Consider the following 16679-nt stretch of genomic DNA (forward strand, 5'->3'; position numbering starts at 1 on the left):
TTCACTCTCTTCTATCCCTTTCATCCTTAGGGTTGGTCTTCTCATTGTGTCCTGGATTCCTGGATGGTTTAGGTTAGGAGCTTCTTGTGTTTCACATCATGTGTCTTTGTTTTCTATGGTATCCTCTGCCCCTGACATTCTTTCTTCTATTTCTTGTATTCTGTTGGTGATGCTTGTGTCTATGACTTCTTATCCCTTTCCTAGGTTTTTTTTTCTTTCTTTCTTTCTTTTTTTTTTTTTTTTTTTTTTTTTTTTGGAGCTGGGAACCGAACCCAGGGCCTTGTGCTTGCTAGGCAAGCGCTCTACCACTGAGCTAAATCCCCAGCCCCTTTCTTAGGTTTTCTATCTCCAGGGTTGTCTCCCTTTCTGATTTCTTTATTGTTTCTCTTTCCATTTTTAGATCCTGGATGATTTTGCTCAATTCCTTCTCCTGTGTTTTCCTGTAATTCTTTAGGGGATTTTTGTGTTTCCTCTTTAAGGGCTCCTTCCTGTTTACCTGTGTTGTCATATATTTCTTTAAGGGAGTTATATATGTTCTGCTTAAAGTCCTTTAACATCATTATGAGTTGTGATTTTTAAATCCAAATCTTGCTTTTCCAGTGTGCTGGGGTGTCCAGGACTTGCTGTGGTGGAGGATCTGGGCTCTGATGATGCCAAGTGGCCTTGGTTTCTGTTGCTTAGGTTCTTGCCCTTGCCTCTCGCCATCTGCTTATCTCCTGTGTTGGCTGGTCTTGCTGTCTCTCACAGTGGCTTGACCTTCCTGTAAGCCCATGTGTCAGCTAGCATTCCTGGAGACCTGCTTTCTCCCAGCAGGATCTGGGTACAGAGAGCTGTGTCACAGGGTCAGTTCTGGGGTAGGCAGAAACTATAAGGATCCTGTCCCAGACTGCTCCTGGGTTCCTATGTCCAGAGGGCTCCAGGCCTGTTCCTCTTGGGCCAGGAATGTGAGCAGAAGAGGTGGTCTCACCTGTGCTCTCAGGATTGTCTGCACTTCTGAGAATCCAGCTCTCTTCCCAGGGGATCTGGGTACAGAGAGCTCATTTTAAGTTGTTGAACATAATAACTTTTAGTCTGAGGTTGACAGCAGGCAAAGAGAACCCAGGGATAAAGGGAACCTACATACTTACTTGGTGCTGGTTGATATGGAGATATGGAGTACTGGTTCATACTGCCCTACAGATGCTCCTTGACCTTGACAGCACTGTTAAATGCAGAGTCCAGTCACCAGATGGCATGCAGTCTGTGACTGTGCCTGACAAGAAACTTTTAGGGAAATGGTAAAGATAGAAAGTCAGGTAGTAGGTATTCAGGTCTTGGGGAACGTAATGGGAAGAAAGTGTCATGGGTATGGAGGGCCTTTCTGGGGGCAACAGAAGTGTCATAGGTTAGATTATGCTAGATGCACATCCCCAGAAGCAGTAAAATTCATAGGAAGTGTCCTTTTAGTGGAGGAAGTGCATGCAAGTTATTCCTCAGCCAGGCTGTTGTAAGGACACAGATTTGGGACAAGGTCTGTGTGTATTTTATGTGTTGACACAAAAGTTCCTTTGCTGTTTCTGTTTAGAGAGGCAATTGGGCATATGAAGGAAGGCGAAGAAGAAAAGACTAAGACCTACAGTGCCTTGATATGGACGAATAGAGCCATACAGAAGAAGGACATTGGGTTCCTGGATGACTTAAAGGTACAGCATGCAGCTCTTTGCTTGCTTTTCTCCTCTGCCTATGAAAAGCTCATCGTCTTCTAGTTTATTCCCAGCACACCGTAGAGCCCAGGCTTTCAGGTTGGTGTGACCTGCAATCAAATCCTGGCTTCCCACTCCCTGGCCCAGTGATTGGATGGACGGTGGTCTAACGCTTGCAGTCAGTGTTGCTGACTCTGAAGACAGACGCTAGGGTCAACTCTTAGAACAAATTGTGCAACTTTGGACAAATTCCTTAACCTCTTTATGCTTTCATCTGTAAAATTAGTTTAGAAAAATTAAATTAGTTCACTTACACAAAGCGTTTCTGAGCCGGCAGGAGGCTGACTGGCCAGCTAGGGGTGTGAGCGTCTGGTAGCATTTCAGGTGAGCAGGTCTCTTCCCTGGCAGAGGTGTTAATAGCTCTTAGGACAGAAGCTCTCAGAAGGTGGAGTAATTATCACACACCTTTATTCCTTCTGGATTTGGGGTGGGTCAGGGTCTGACAGTAGGTGCTTCCTATTGGCTTGGTCTACATGTGGGAGGGCTTGGGGTGCTGCCTCTACGTGACTGATGGCCACAGACCTCTCTATGGGGGGCAGGCCTGTGGGGGACTGCAGCTACGTGACAGGGGTCTGGTTGCAGGAGCAGGCAAAGCTCCTATAGTCCCTTCAGGGTCTCTGGGGCTTCCAACCTTAGCTCAGCCTTACCAAGCCTTCTCTCATGGTCCATTACCCCATAACCAACTACCTAGAAAATACTCAGTAATGCTATTATATTTGGTTATCTATAAAAGTTAAATATAAACAAAGCATGTTACTAGATCTTGATCCTGAGATCACATATGAATGAATACATGCAGGAACTGTGTGAAGCATTCTGGAAGCATGGCACTGTGAAGGACGGGCAAGGTGGTCACGTGGCCAAGAGTACTTCCCTGTGCAAGTACAGGAACCCAAGACTGGGTCTTGGCTCCTGTGTTAAAGCCAGGCATGGCCATGCATGCTGAAACCCCAGAGCTGTGGGAGGCAGAGGCAGGGGATTGCTGACACTTGCTGACTGCCAGCCTAGCTCCAGGTTCAGTGAGAGCCCGTCTGAGAGGAGTAAGGTGGAGAGTGCATGTGGGATAGGGGAGGGGGCTGTGAGCCAAGGGGAAGGCAGAGAATGAGAATTGCAGTGCAAGGTTTGAAGGAGCATAAATGAGCACAACATTATCTGATATTATTTAAATGGGCAGTGTTCTGTAGCAGTCTAGATGACCTACTAAATAACACTATACACACATGCGCACATACATTCACGCACGCATGCACGCGCACGTGCACACACACACACACACACACACACACACACACACACACACACACACACACACAGTTTATCTGTATAATGGAGTTTTACTACCCAGATCTTTAAATCACGGGGTAGAGCTGGGTGTGGTGGCTCAGAAGGTTGAGATCACAAGTGTAAGCCAGCATGGGCTATCCAGCGAGACTCTATTGGAAAGAACCAAAGTGTTTAAAGTGATGGTTATTAGCATACGGAAAGCGTTGTCCTAGATGCTAGGGGAAGTACCGGGAGCATGTGCCTTGTGATTTCAGCACACCCAACCATATCATGTGCACACACACACACACGGATGGCTATGGAGAAAACAATATGGCAAAAGTTTCCAAAAATAGGATTTATCATTAGTTACGGAGAGTAAGGCACCCAGTAGGTTAGAGAGAAATGGGTGAAGGATCGGAGCAGATGGTGGAAAAGGAGCAACCCGGGGTGACCCAGCGTGGTTTGTAGTGCAGCTCCACCTCTAGGACACAGTAGTGCATGACTTCATGTTCTTCCCTTCAGCCAGTGGAGCCATGACGAGTGGGTGGGGAGGAGCTGCAGATTGGCAGCAGAGCAGATTGGCAGCAGAACAGATTGACAGCAGGACAGATTGACAGCAGAGGTGGACGAAGTCTCAGAAGCCTCTGTGTGCCCAGCGTACCCTTTCTGAGGGGCATGGCTCCTGTGTAAGGTTGTGCAGGAAAGGGGCCTTCCTGACTCAACAGCACCAAACTGGAAGAAGATGGTGTTGGCTGGATGAAGTGACACAGCACATAAAGGGCGTGAGTTCAGGACAAGCAGGGCTGCAGAGACTGAGGGAACAGGCCACACCCTGAGTGAGCCTGTGCTGGGCTCAACACGCTTCTCACAGCTGTTAGCAGCAGGAGCAGGGCGAGCTTGCTCTTAACCTGGGCTAGAGTTCATCCAGACAAAGCAAGGCCGTGGGAGCTGAAGGGAAAGCCCACATTGCTTGTCCACCAAGAGATGGCCGCCCTTTGCAGGCGTTGTACTTGGCCCTGCTGTCTAGGGCCTTTAAAAACATTGGGTTGGGTTGGGGATTTAGCTCAGCGGTAGAGCGCTTGCCTAGCGAGCGCAAGGCTCTGGGTTCGGTCCCCAGCTCCGAAAAAAAAAAAAAAAAAGAAAAAAAAACTTAAAAACATTGGGTTTTTGTTTCTCTGTTTTGTTTTTGTTTTAATTGAGGTTTTAGTTGATGATGTCGAGGTTTAAATGGGGTTATTATATAGTCCAGACTGACCTCACTATGTGACAAGGGTCATGTTGCCCTTCTCATCTTCCTGATCCACCTGAGTGCTGGGTTATAGGACTGTGTCGCCAGACCTGCTTTTTACACCGCGCTAGAGGTTGCACCCGGGGCACCACACACACTGCACCAAAGCCACATCTCCAGCCACAGACGAGAGGATACAGTGCAGACAGATCCAGAAACCCTGTGAACCACATAATCCTTCACACTTACAAATCAGCTAGGTGTAATGGTGCACACCTTTAATCCCAGCACTCGGGAAGCAGAGGCAGATGGATCTCTGAGTTCAGAGCCAGCCTGGTCTAGAGTGAGTTCCTGTCTATTTAAAAAAACAAGCAAGCAAACAAACCAAAAACCTGCCAAAAAAACATAGATATAGGAATCATTTAAAATGCCGATAAAAAATGTCATTGCAAACGTAGATTTAGGAATCATTTAAAATGCTGATAAAAAATGTCATTGCAAACAATAAGTTTAGGGGCTGGCATTGAGGTTCAGTGAAAAATAAATCCAGTAAAAACAGACTCAAGGGCTGGGGCTGCAGCTTAGTGACAGGGCCTGCCTGGTGCAAGGCCCTGGGTGTGATTCCCAGCAGAAACAAAACCACACCAGCATATGGGGGTTATCTGGGCAGGAAATTAACAGAGAAAGGTGATTTTATAGAGAGACAGAAGTCAGAGGCCACTCCCAGGCACACTCCTGGGCCTGGGTGGTTTCTAGTAACACTTTTATATTTTTATAAAATTCCCACTGCTGTAACGATAAAGCTGAGTGAGTTCTCTATTCTGAGAAAAGCAGCACTGTAGGTCCACTGCTGTCTCCTCCTCAAGAGCAGCTTCTGAGAAAGAATGTGTGTGTGTGTGTGTGTGGTGTGTGTGTGTGTGTGGTGTGTGTGTGTGTGGTGTGTGTGTGTGTGGTGTGCGTGTGTGTGTGTGTGGGGTCTGTGTGTGTGTGGTCTGTGTGTGTGTGGTGTGTATGTGTGTGGTTTGTGTGTGTATGTGTGTGTGGTTTGTGTGTGTGTTGTGTGTGTGGTGTGTGTGTGTGTGTGGTCTGTGTGTGTGGTGTGTGTGTGGGGTGTGTGTGGGGTGTGTGTGTGTGTGTGTGTGGTTTGAGTGTGTGTGTGGTGTGTGTGTGTGTGTGTGTGTGTGTGTTTGTATGTGACCAGTGCTAAGAGTGGGTGTAATGGTTTCCTTTTGTGGTCTGAAAGGCAGATCTAAAAGGACACATGGCCTGAAGCTGATGAGTGCTGTGTCTGGATTGGCTCTGGTGGTCAGTGTGTGTCAGTCCTGACACGGGAGTAACAGAAGCAGGGAGAGGAGCTCTCACTAGATATTTACTTACTTATTATAATGTTTTGTTAGTTATTTTTAAACAGGGACTCACTATGCAGCTCTGGCTCTCATAATATAGACCAGGTTGGCGTGAAACTCACAGAGATCCATCCATCTGTCTCTACCTCCAGAGTGCTGGGATTAAAGGATGTGCTGCCATGCCCAACAGTAGTTGCTAACTTAAAGGACAGCTGTGTCTGCTTTCTGCACATCCCTGTGTCCATCCTGTGAGTGCTCTCAGCTCAGTCTTGAGCAGAGTTGCCTTTTTACTAGAGAAAAGTCAAGCCTCCTAGACAACCCATCTCATAAGAATTATAGAATCACAGTGGGGAGGGGCTGTTGACTGCTTTTCCAGATCCACATGCCCTCTGAGTGTGGTCTTTGTTGGAACCTGCTCTTGGCCTAGCGTCTGGAAGGGAATGCAGACTCCTTTCTGAGCAGAGCAGCGGCCGCTCACAGTAATGCAAATCAGGAGGAGCTGTTCCAGCAAGACAGAATTCAGAGTTCTTAAGAACTGACTTTTCTGGTTTGCCTAAAATCTATTTTTAAAAGCTTGAAGTAGTTGACCTTTTATAGTATGAATCCCTGTTTCTTAATTTACAACATGAGGGGAAATCTCTAATTGGACATAATTATAAGAAAAAAGCAGCCTGTATCTCCGAGAAACATCTGAATTGCTAAAATATCAGCGGACATTATGTTTGTAAGTCTGGGCTAAGAAATACTGGAGGAGTGTGAGTCACTGTACAGACTCAGTCACGCTTACTTAACGGAACCATTTTGATAAACACTGATGCTCCTTTCCAGATACCCCCAAATAGGAGTATACTGTCTGTAAGATGTGCCCACTTCCCGTACACACAAGTGACACTCAGGTCCCACCGTCCCCCTGCCACTTCTCTTCCAGTCCTCACTTAGTAGCATTAAGAGACCAAGGTAACAGTGTTATCCTCTAGCAAAGTCCTGCGCCAGAATCCTGACTGATTCCTTGCGTTTCAAGGCAGGGAGCCCTCGGGATGTCTCCCTTCCGAGCCCCCTCTTATGTATGGGTAGTAGTGATGTTCAGAAAGGAGTAGCTGGGACTAGGCTCTGTGAAGTCCCACGAGTTAGAGCTTGGGAGGTGTAGCTGGTTCCGACGTTAGCCTCCCCACCTACCCGACAATGCTGGGAACTCCTGTGCTGAACCACGGGAGGCCAAGGCAGCACTGAGGCCTTGCTGTGAGGCTGCCTCTGACTCCGATTGCTCTGTGTCCTCCTCTAGGACTTGAAGATTGACCAGAAAACACCTCTGCGGGTCCTTCACCGCAGGCCTCTGGCTGTGAGAACACGGGCCATTCACTCTATGAAGACACACTACCTGGATGAGCACCATTTTCGTCTGCATCTGAAGACCCAGGCAGGGACGTATCCTCCGCCCCGCAGGGGCCTAGAAATAAGGGGCTACTGATTGGGTGCGGGGGGTGGGTGGGTGGGTGGGTGTCGCTTGTTCATTTGAAATGTGTTCTTATATACCCCAGACCTCATGTACTCCAGGCTGACTGTGAACTCCTGATCCTCCTGCCTCCGCCTCCCAAGTGCTGGGATTACAGGCCCGCGGCGCCTCAGGTGCTCTGGGATATTTTGAAAAGAACTTGAGTGTATTCAGTATTTTGGAGTAGAATCAACACTTCCTTCGTTTGATGCCTGTCTTCCTATTTATGTTTCAAAGCAAAGTTTTAAACTGTGAGGTATCTGTCAATTCAATGTCAACTTTGGAGTCCACACTTGTGTTGCAGTGTCTTACCGTTGTAGAACATATGATATATTCAGGAAGTACTTTTGATTCATTTGCTGTCCTTACATGTTTTACAAGTCACATGTAACTCTGTTTGGTCCCCTAAGTGTTCCAGTGTTTGCCCAACTGGTTAGACAGGTGGTAGAAGGAAACTGTGGCATTTTACTTTGTTTAAAGTTGAGACAAGCTCTCATGGTGTTGCCTGGGCAGGCTCATTAGAGAAACTTAAGCAATTCTCTGTTTCCGCTTCCCAGGAAGACAGCAGGAATCAGACAGACACGTGGCTGTCTCCAGTGCTTCTGCACATACTGATTGTAGCTAATATACTGGCCTTTCGTGAAAAAGGAAAAGAAGCACTACATGTTGCTTACTTAAGCAACAATATATTTGCGTTAGCATTTCAACATTTGACTATGTTTTAAGTAGAAAAGATGGGAACTTAGAGTGCTAAATATCTACGTGCTAAAGCTCGTGTTTGTGTATAAGCTACTCTGACTCGTGTCATTGGGGTCAGAACTGAGGTTTTAATTGGAGAATGTCAGTGTTCTAGGCTTAGTTCAATAGTTACTTTCTTACAAGACTACATCTGAATACTAGGCTTTTCCTGGCCTCAAGATTCTGAGCTTCTGCCTCTGCCTTCTAAGTGCCAGGATAACAGGCATGTCTCACCGTGCCTCTGTGTGTGTGTGTGTGTGTGTGTGTGTGTGTGTGTGTGTGTGTGTGTCAGAGAGAGGGGGGGAAGAGTGTGAAAGAGAGAGGGAGAGGGAGAGAGAAATCCAGAGACCCAGATCTAGTCGCATGAAATGATAAATTTCTTCTAACTGGTATGAAGGTAATGCCAGTCCTGTGTACAGCACAAACCTCTCAGAGTGGGAGGAGTGAGGCGAGTAGCCAGAAGCTCGCTCTCCCCTCTTTACTGCTACAAGCACATGCCTCTCCTTCTCACACACCCCTTCCCTCCTCCTTTGTATTACCCCCGAGTGGCCTGGACTGACCCCGCTGGGCTGGAGGTAGAGCCTATGTACTCCAAATCGCTTTTAAGCCGTGTAGTTTGGATCCGGGGTGGTTTGTGTAGACTCTAGTGAGCAGCTTGCTTTACCTTTATTGTCTGGAGCACATTTGGAATTCAAAGAAACCACATGTCCAGATTTATTTTCACTTTGGTATGGGGACGAACCCAGGGCTCATTCACAGTAAGTGCATACCCTACCATGAGCGTCACAACCTACCTCAGATTCTAAACCAAAGTAAAGCGAGTGCTGTCTTTAGCTTTACATACCTAGAGGAAAGACTAATACCTTTTCAAGAGTGTCAAGAAATATTTGGAAACAGCCACATGCATGTACTTAATACATTAGCTCAGAAAAACTGGCACAACTATAGTACCTCACTCATTCAACCGTTGGTCGTGTGTGGCTCAGAGCCAGGCCTGCTTGCCCTCCGTCCACCCCGCCAGCATGAACAAGGTCCAGACCTTTCAACTGCTTCTTCTGGGGCTTTTTGGCTGCTGCTTTTTATTATTATTATTATTATTATTATTATTATTATTATTATTACTACTACTACTACTACTACTACTACTACTACTACTATTATTACTAGCTTTCTCTGAAGAAAACCAGAGAAAAAGAATGGTTGAAGAGAATTCTGAATTAAGGAAAAAGGAGGTCCTAGGTAACTGTCTGAGTCACACATACAGTGGAGCAGTGAGAAGGCCTGTGCTGCTCCTCCTTAGCTCCCTGGAGGCTGCGGCCATTCCCTCCCTGTGCACACTCCTGGCTGCCTTCTACTCCATTGTGGGTTTACCAGTGCTGCCTGTCTGGTTTTTAGTGAGCAATGGAGAAAAGGTGTATTTTTCAGCTAAAGTTAGGGCCACAGTAGAGTCCTGTAGACTGCTAATCTTAATAACAAGTTCCAGCTTTAGCCATTGCCTTCAGAATGTAAGACCTGTGTGGAGAAAGCAAAGTTGCTAAAGCCAGCCCCCAGAAGAATTCAGCCAGCTCTGAGGCACGGGTCCTCGCGCACTCCACTCAGTGGGTCCAAGCAGAACACCTAGAGGTGTAAGCACAGAAAGAAACAAAGAAGCAAGCAAACCCTGCCTGTAACTCCAGCTTGGGGTGGGGCTCCCACTCACTTCTCTGGCTTCCAGCATCACCCATATGTGTGTGCCATGCACTCACAAGGCACACGTGCATCATCACCATCATCATAATCATGGTAAGCATTAGTTCTTTGTGGTGCATGCCTTTAATCCCAGCACCAGGAGAGAGACGCAGGCAGATCTCTGTGAGGTTGAGGCCAGCCTGGTCTACATAGAGAGCTTCAGGCCGGGTCTACACAGTGAGATGCTGTTTCAAAAACAAACAAAAATATCCAATTATATAGCTGATTTAATGTATACCCAAACCTTTGAATTTTAGGATGAGCTAATTAGAAAAACAAAAACCTGGGCTGAGGTTGGGGGATAGGGGTTTTCGGGTCACCAGTGTTTCCAATCCCTCACTTGGAAAGTGGGAGAGAGGATTGAAGTCAAGTTCTGTAGTCTGGGCTGCACGACCCCTGACTCAAGTCAGAGCCTTTGGTAGGCTTGATGTAAGCAGGCCTGGCTGTGTGCTGGCATCAGGCTGCTTGGGAACCAGGTTGCCAGAGCTTGTTTTTTAAGATACACATCTCAAGTCAGAGTTTAGAAATGGCCTCTCATAACATTTTTAAATTCTATTTATTTTTCCCTTCTACTTGCCAAAGCAGTACCGCGTAGTCTTTTCCTTAAAGAGACCCAGTTACATTAAAGAATTTGTACACGGAGACTTCGGGAGAACCAAGCCAAACATTGGCTCTCTGATGAACGTGACTGCAGACATTGTTGAGCTAGATGTGGAGGTAAAGTACTTTCTGGGGGATGCACATCTGAAAGCCACACTCAGCCATTAGGTCTTCTGACAGTAAACCTGTCTCCATAGGTATTTTTATATGAAGGGTGTTTTGTGTATTAGACTTATTTTTTTTTTGTCTGTGAGTATTTTGTCTGCATGTGTCTGTGCCTGGTGCTCCCAGAATTGAGAAGGAGGTGCTGGGTCCCCTAGAACCAGAGTTACAGATGGTCGGTCACGAGCCACCACGTGGGTGCTGAGAATGGGACGTAGGTACTGAGAAAGAGCAGCTGATAACTCTTAACCACTGAGCATTTCTCCAGCCCGATACTGGAAGGAATTATCTTTGGAATTCTTATTAAAACAAACCACAAACCAGGATCCCATTTGAGATACTTATGGATTATATAGCTAATTTACTAGTTGGTATCAGGTCCTGTCGTTTACTAATTTACCTATGGCGTCAGGTTAAAACCCTAAAGAAAACAAGGAAATAAAGTTGTAACTGTGCCTCACACATCCTTCCGAATGCTAGGGTTACATTTGTGTGTGTGTGTGTGTGTGTGTGTGTGTGTGTGTGTGTGTGTGAAGACCATCCTGGTCTACACAATTCCAGGACAGCCTGGGCAATTTAGAGATAGCCCCTCTCAAATATTGGGTTGGATGGATGATTTTGGGGCTGGGCTCATCTCAGTAATGGCAGTTGCTGCCTAGGTTCCGTTAAATTCAGTCCCTGGGAACCACACGGTAGAAGCAGAGACCCCACTCTCACGTCATCATGTGTCGTAGCAGGGGCACGTGTGTATGCATGAGCATGCATACACTCACACACACATACATACACGTGTTGGAATTTATGAAAGCTTTGTGCTGGGTAGACCTGTGCAGTGGTTCTCTGGCTTTTCTGCTGTTAGGGGATCTGGAGCATGAAGTGACCCATGGGCTAGTGACCGCGTGTCTCAGTAAGCCACAGAAAGCTTTTGCTTTTGTTTGGTCCTAACTCGGCCCAGGCTGGCTTGGAACTTGCCTCGTGGCTGAGGCTAGCGTCTGCTGATCTGTCCTGACTCGGACTGCCCAGCGCTGAGAGGACAGATGCTCACCACTGCATCCAGCAAGGCTTTTCTTAAGGCCCCACAGAGAAACTAAGACAGGGTGTGTTCAACCTGCCCGGAATGTGAGTCTGTGTGTTTTGGTGTGTCTGGAATGTGGCTGTGGGCTGGAAGAGATTGCTTGCTCTAACTTTTATCTACCAGAGCGGAGTGAGGGTGAGTAGCAGTGGAGACTAATTGGATTTATTTAGTTCTTTGATGATATGGGACAGGGTCTGATAGAGCTCAGGTAGGCTGTGAACTTCCCATCCTCCTGCCTCTGTCTCTGAAGTGCTAAGATTCCAGGCACATCTGTGACATCTGGCTTGAGGATGAGAAGATGAGAAGATAATTGATACTTTTCTGGTTCTGCTGATTTTCTGAATTTATGTGTCTCACATTTAGTCACAGGCTGCTTGAACCATGTGCCATTCTGGCCAACAGTGGTCCCACCGAGTGTCACCTAGTGACATCATACCATAGTTTGAATAAGTACACCGTGGTGTTTGCCCAGCGATGGAGTCTCCGAATGACACATTTCTCAGCACAAGGCCCTACAGTTTTGCTATGTTAAATAGGAGGATGGTAGAATGAAGGATGTCAAAGCAACAGTTTCCTTCTGAGGAGAAGTGTGGCTGCACAGCTTTGAATTTGTTTATACTTCACTCATAACTGACATTCTAGTTTTTCAGTTTCTTCTCTTAGGAGTTGAGAGGTCTAATAGTGATCATGTCTCTGTCAGTTCAGAAATGGGCCGCCAGTTTTGCTGCTCTTAGCAAGTGTAACCCCCTTACTTTATGGTAAAACTGTCCCAGAGATCCTTGCCGAGTTTCTGTGTTAACGGCTTGCCTTCCTCCCTTAGTCTGTAGATGTTGACTGGCCGCCAGCTCTGGATGACTAGCTGTCGCATTTGACTACAGAGGGGTTCCTGGCATGATGTGGAATAGTCTGGAAAATGGCTGTTTACCCACCATAGCGGTGTCTTCAAAACCACTTGGATCATGTTGATCTGTTCCTAAAGTTCACTGTAACATCTCAGGATCTACGTGTACGCATATTTTGTGTTGTGTTGTTCTAAGAATGTCTTATGTTTTCTCATTCCCTGTCTCATGACCACAAAACCAAAATAAGAGGAATCAAACCATTTTCCTTCTAAATCGTGTTCCTTCGAGAGGCATGCAGTGGGAGGCATGCAGTGGGAGGCATGCAGTGGGAGGCATGCAGTGGGAGGCACTGTCAATCAGGAGAGCTTCGATCTCCTCCAGCACAGTCTCCTCCAGGAGGCGGTTCCTTTAAAGCAATTTGCTAAGGCTATGAGATCATCTGTGTAAATGTTACACCTAGACTCATGTGGAAGAGTTTCCTAGGATATTCCAACATGTCAAATGTAAATCTGTATTAATATTTCCCAATTACCCTCCAGCAGGCTTCTATTATTAATAGAAATACTTTAAGGAATGATTTGTCATAGTCCTTATGACCTCATGTTACTATTTTGACAATCGAAAATTGTCAGTCTGTGTCTCCTGTAAAGGCAAGTGACAGCCTTACCACTGGAGGTGTACTCTAGACACTGCCTATGTCTTTTGTCTTTAAGTAAACAGAAACAAGTGCCTTCAGTAACTTTTGTCCCAGGGTTACAAATTTGAAAATTTGATTATGCTAAACCAATACAAGCTTATATAAGTGTTTCAGTTATTTTCTAATTTCAAGCACAAACAAGGAAACAAAAGTTAAATGACACACTTAGTTACTCTTGTAACCAGCTCTGGTACTGACCATTGTATCTCCAGGATCCTTTCTGTAAACCCTTGTCAGGAGCACCTGCCACACTGTGGATGACAGTGCCCTCAAGAATGCCAGTTAGGTTACAAAGCCAGGAGGATGGCTTTTGGAATTTGGATATCAAGTACCGCCCCCAAGAAGTGGCTAATGTTTGTCTTATATGATTTCATATAATTGTCACTTGTAATGGCATGATGGAGAGAAATCTTAAATATATATTGAACCAGAAGAAGAAGAGTTAATCATTAAAAATGCCAGAAGGGAAGCTCAATAAAATTTAGATTTAAATAAAACTTTCATCAGTTAATGCAACGTCTTGACTCTTTTTGATGCATTGATTTGAATAGTGTTTGACTATTCACGTTTCTCATCTTGGAAACAATTCACACCAGTCCTTAAGATGTATTTTACCAGGCAAATGTTTTTGATTGGGATGAAAAGGGCAGCCTGATCCTTTGAAACCAGGTTTCATCATATGAAGAATAGCAAAGGATTTCTCATTGTCAGAAAATTGCAAAGGGTATAACAGAATTTAACTGAAAAAAGTTAAAAGGTAAAGACGTCTATTGGATGTTTCTCAGCTTCTGATGAAATTTTGCTCCTAAGAGTTAAATAATTTGGGGGAGTCTTTGAGCATGCCTTTTTTTTTTTAAAGCTCAGTTTTAAATGCAATGGACCTAAAACATGAAGGTTAGGAACTTCCAGCAAAGCATTCCTTGAGTTATTTCCCGTTGAAAGGTAAACGGTAGCAATAGACATTTACTCCAAATGTGGACCTGAGGACAAAGGGTTAGGAAGTCTTGTGGGTTTGCTTCCCTTTGCTCAGTGTTCGTTCCTCTTCTGTATGCTTTGTTTAAGTTAGAAGCAGTGTTTATGTTATTTGTAGAATGAGCTCCCTGTTCTTATCTTTGCTGCAAATATAACCTGTAGCTTGTTTTCAGAAAAAAAAAAAAACAAACAACCAAACACACACCAACTCTGGAGAGCTAGAAAGGCAAGAAAAAAATAGAATTGATTGATAGAGGAGAATTTCCCTAGTAAGTAACTTTGCAAGTTAAGTTAAGTGACTTAATAAGTTAAATTTCCATGTCCTAAGAGACAGCCAGCATTTTCTTTCACTTGGAGCTTTATTCTCTGTTTTTAAATTTATTTTTTGCCAGTTTCATACATGAATATCACACAGTGGTTGCACATACCCCATTCTTTTTTCGTATTGTTCCTGAGACAAGGTTCTCTCTGTAGCCCTGATTGTCCTAGAGCCCACAGGTTCCTGCCTGCCTCTTCCTCCAAGGCACTGGGATTCAAGACTTGTACCAGCACACTGACCCCCATCTTCTCTCCCTCATCCCCAACAGAAGCCCTCCCTAGAAGACCCCTTCCCACCTTCATGTCTTTGTTTTGTGACCCGCTGGGATTAACCACCTTTGTGGGCATAGGTGTAAAACAGTGAGCTCACACACAGATGCTCACACAGATGCTCACACACAGATGCTCACACAGATGCAACATTTGAGACTGCCCGCTCAGCATCGATCAGCAGCTAGAAGTTCCTCGGGGTGGAACAGGGCCCCCAATCTACTCCCTACCCACGTGGGCTTCTGTAGGTACTTCGAGGTCCTGATTGCTACAGTCATCTTGTTGAGAGGGTTATGTCTCAGCACTCTTCACAAGCCAGCTCATCTACTGTTTCTACTCCTGAGTCTTATTTTTAAATCCACACTTGAGATGAACCATGTGAAGTAAGCTTTGTGCTGGAGGTCACCGGGATAGGGTTTCGCTTTGTAGCTTGGACTGGACTTGAATTTATGATCCTCCTTCCTCTGCCTCTCAAAGTATCTGGATTACACTCTCAAGCTACAACCCCTAGTCCAGATGCAAGCTTTTCTGACTGGGTTTAAAGTGGTACTTGCTTCGTTAGGGTTTCTCACTGCTGTGATGAAACGCCACGACCAAATGCAACTTGGGGAAGAAAGGGTTTGTTTCTCTTGCTCTTCCATCACTGACAGAAGTCAGGGCAGGAATTGAACTAGAAGCCAAGGATGAATACTGCTTACTGGCTTGCTCTATCCGGCTTAGCCTGCTTTTGTATAGCACCCAGGGCCATGAGCTTGGCCCTGCCCACAGTGGGCTAGGCCCTCCCACATCAATCATTAATCAAGATTGCACCGCAGGCTGATCCTATGGAAGAATTTTTTCAGTTGAGATTCCCTCTTCCCAGATAGCCTCACCTGTATAAAGTTAACATAAGAACTAGCTGGCAGAGTCTGCTTTTTATTATGAAGAAAGAATTACTTTCATAGCTTTAAATTTTTTTTCTCATTTCAAAATGATTCAAAACTTAAAAGTACTAAAAAGTACAAAGGAATTTTCCCACAGAGCTGCTGAGTCAACACCACCTCACCATCTTAAATACATAGTGTGTAATTCCTAGAAGGCGTCTTGTAAATCACAGGCCACCCACCCTACCAAGAAGTAAGCTCTGATAGACCACCATTACCTAGCCTGAAGGCATCACTCAGGTTGTCCATCTGTCTGTCTGTCTGTCTGACACAGGCTTCATGACCAAGCCCTCCCACTTTGTAGTCAGTGTATGTTGACATTCATGAAGCAGTTGTACAACTTCAGACCAGTTACTCAGAAGACCGCTTTCAGCTCCCATACTTGATTTAGGCATGTGAGAACACCACAGAGAATATGCTTCCTCCTTGCACCTTATCAAATTTCCCAGTCCCTGAGGGGTGGGTGTGGGTAATTAAATCTGGTAATTGGGTAAGGTATTGCCTATCAAACTCCTCCAGTCTTACCAATTGGAAGCCACCGAAGAGCTCTACCTGACACAGTTATTACTGATTCTGAATATGGTTCCTACCGCCTGTCATTCTTTCCACATGTATTGATTGGCCTGGCACTGAGAGGCAGGGCCTTCTCTTGTTTACTCACTGCGTAGATGTGGATTGTGGTCTGGGCTGTGTTTTTATGGTGTTGGGGACTGAACCAAGACAGAGCAGCACTGTCACAGGCTACATACCCCACTCGTAGAGTCTCATTTTATTCAGTGGATTGGTAATTTGTCACTGATATTATTTCTAGGTATCAGTCTGCGCAGTGGGAATTCTCAAGCTCATTTCCCGTCCTTTTGACATTATCTGCATCATCATTCTTTGAGCATGTTCTTACAAAACAAAGATGCTTCTCCTTGAATTCCCTCAGCACTAGCCACGGAATAGGCAGTTTCTCTAAGACGATCAGATGCCTTTTGTGGAAAACGGTATTTTTTTTTCTAGGATAAATTTCATACAACATTCACCATGTGTTTGTCTATATGTGATACAGCATACATGTGGCGGTCAGGATAATTTGTGGGAGTCAGTTCAGTTCTTGATCACCATGTGGGTTCTGGGGGTTGAGCTTGGCAGCAAGTCTTCTAAAGCAAGTAAAGAAGAAATATGACCAAATTCTGGTGACAGAATCGAACAAAGACATCACTAAGACAAAACTCAGGCCAGTACCCCTGATGAACATAAGGAAAAGAATTCAGATGTTAGCAAGACAAATTCAA

At 45.4% G+C, this 16679-nt stretch overlaps 1 protein-coding gene across 2 annotated transcripts in view; it reads left to right on the forward strand.

The window, feature by feature from the left end:
* The window catches only part of Pus10 (pseudouridine synthase 10), a 62010-nt gene extending 48583 nt beyond the window's left edge, over positions 1-13427 (forward strand). Inside the window, 4 exon segments of one of the 2 annotated variants that reach the window (NM_001401164.1) lie at positions 1565-1682; positions 6865-7007; positions 10158-10257; positions 12198-13427. In NM_001401164.1, coding sequence (NP_001388093.1) covers positions 1565-1682; positions 6865-7007; positions 10158-10257; positions 12198-12236 — 400 coding nt within the window. In that variant the 3' untranslated portion in view covers positions 12237-13427. 2 annotated transcript variants of the gene reach the window in all.
* The last annotated feature ends 3252 nt before the right edge of the window (positions 13428-16679 follow it).

This window comes from Rattus norvegicus, chromosome 14 (genome assembly GCF_021556685.1).
Source record: "Rattus norvegicus strain SHRSP/BbbUtx chromosome 14, alternate assembly SHRSP_T2T, whole genome shotgun sequence".
NCBI lineage: Eukaryota > Metazoa > Chordata > Mammalia > Rodentia > Muridae > Rattus > Rattus norvegicus.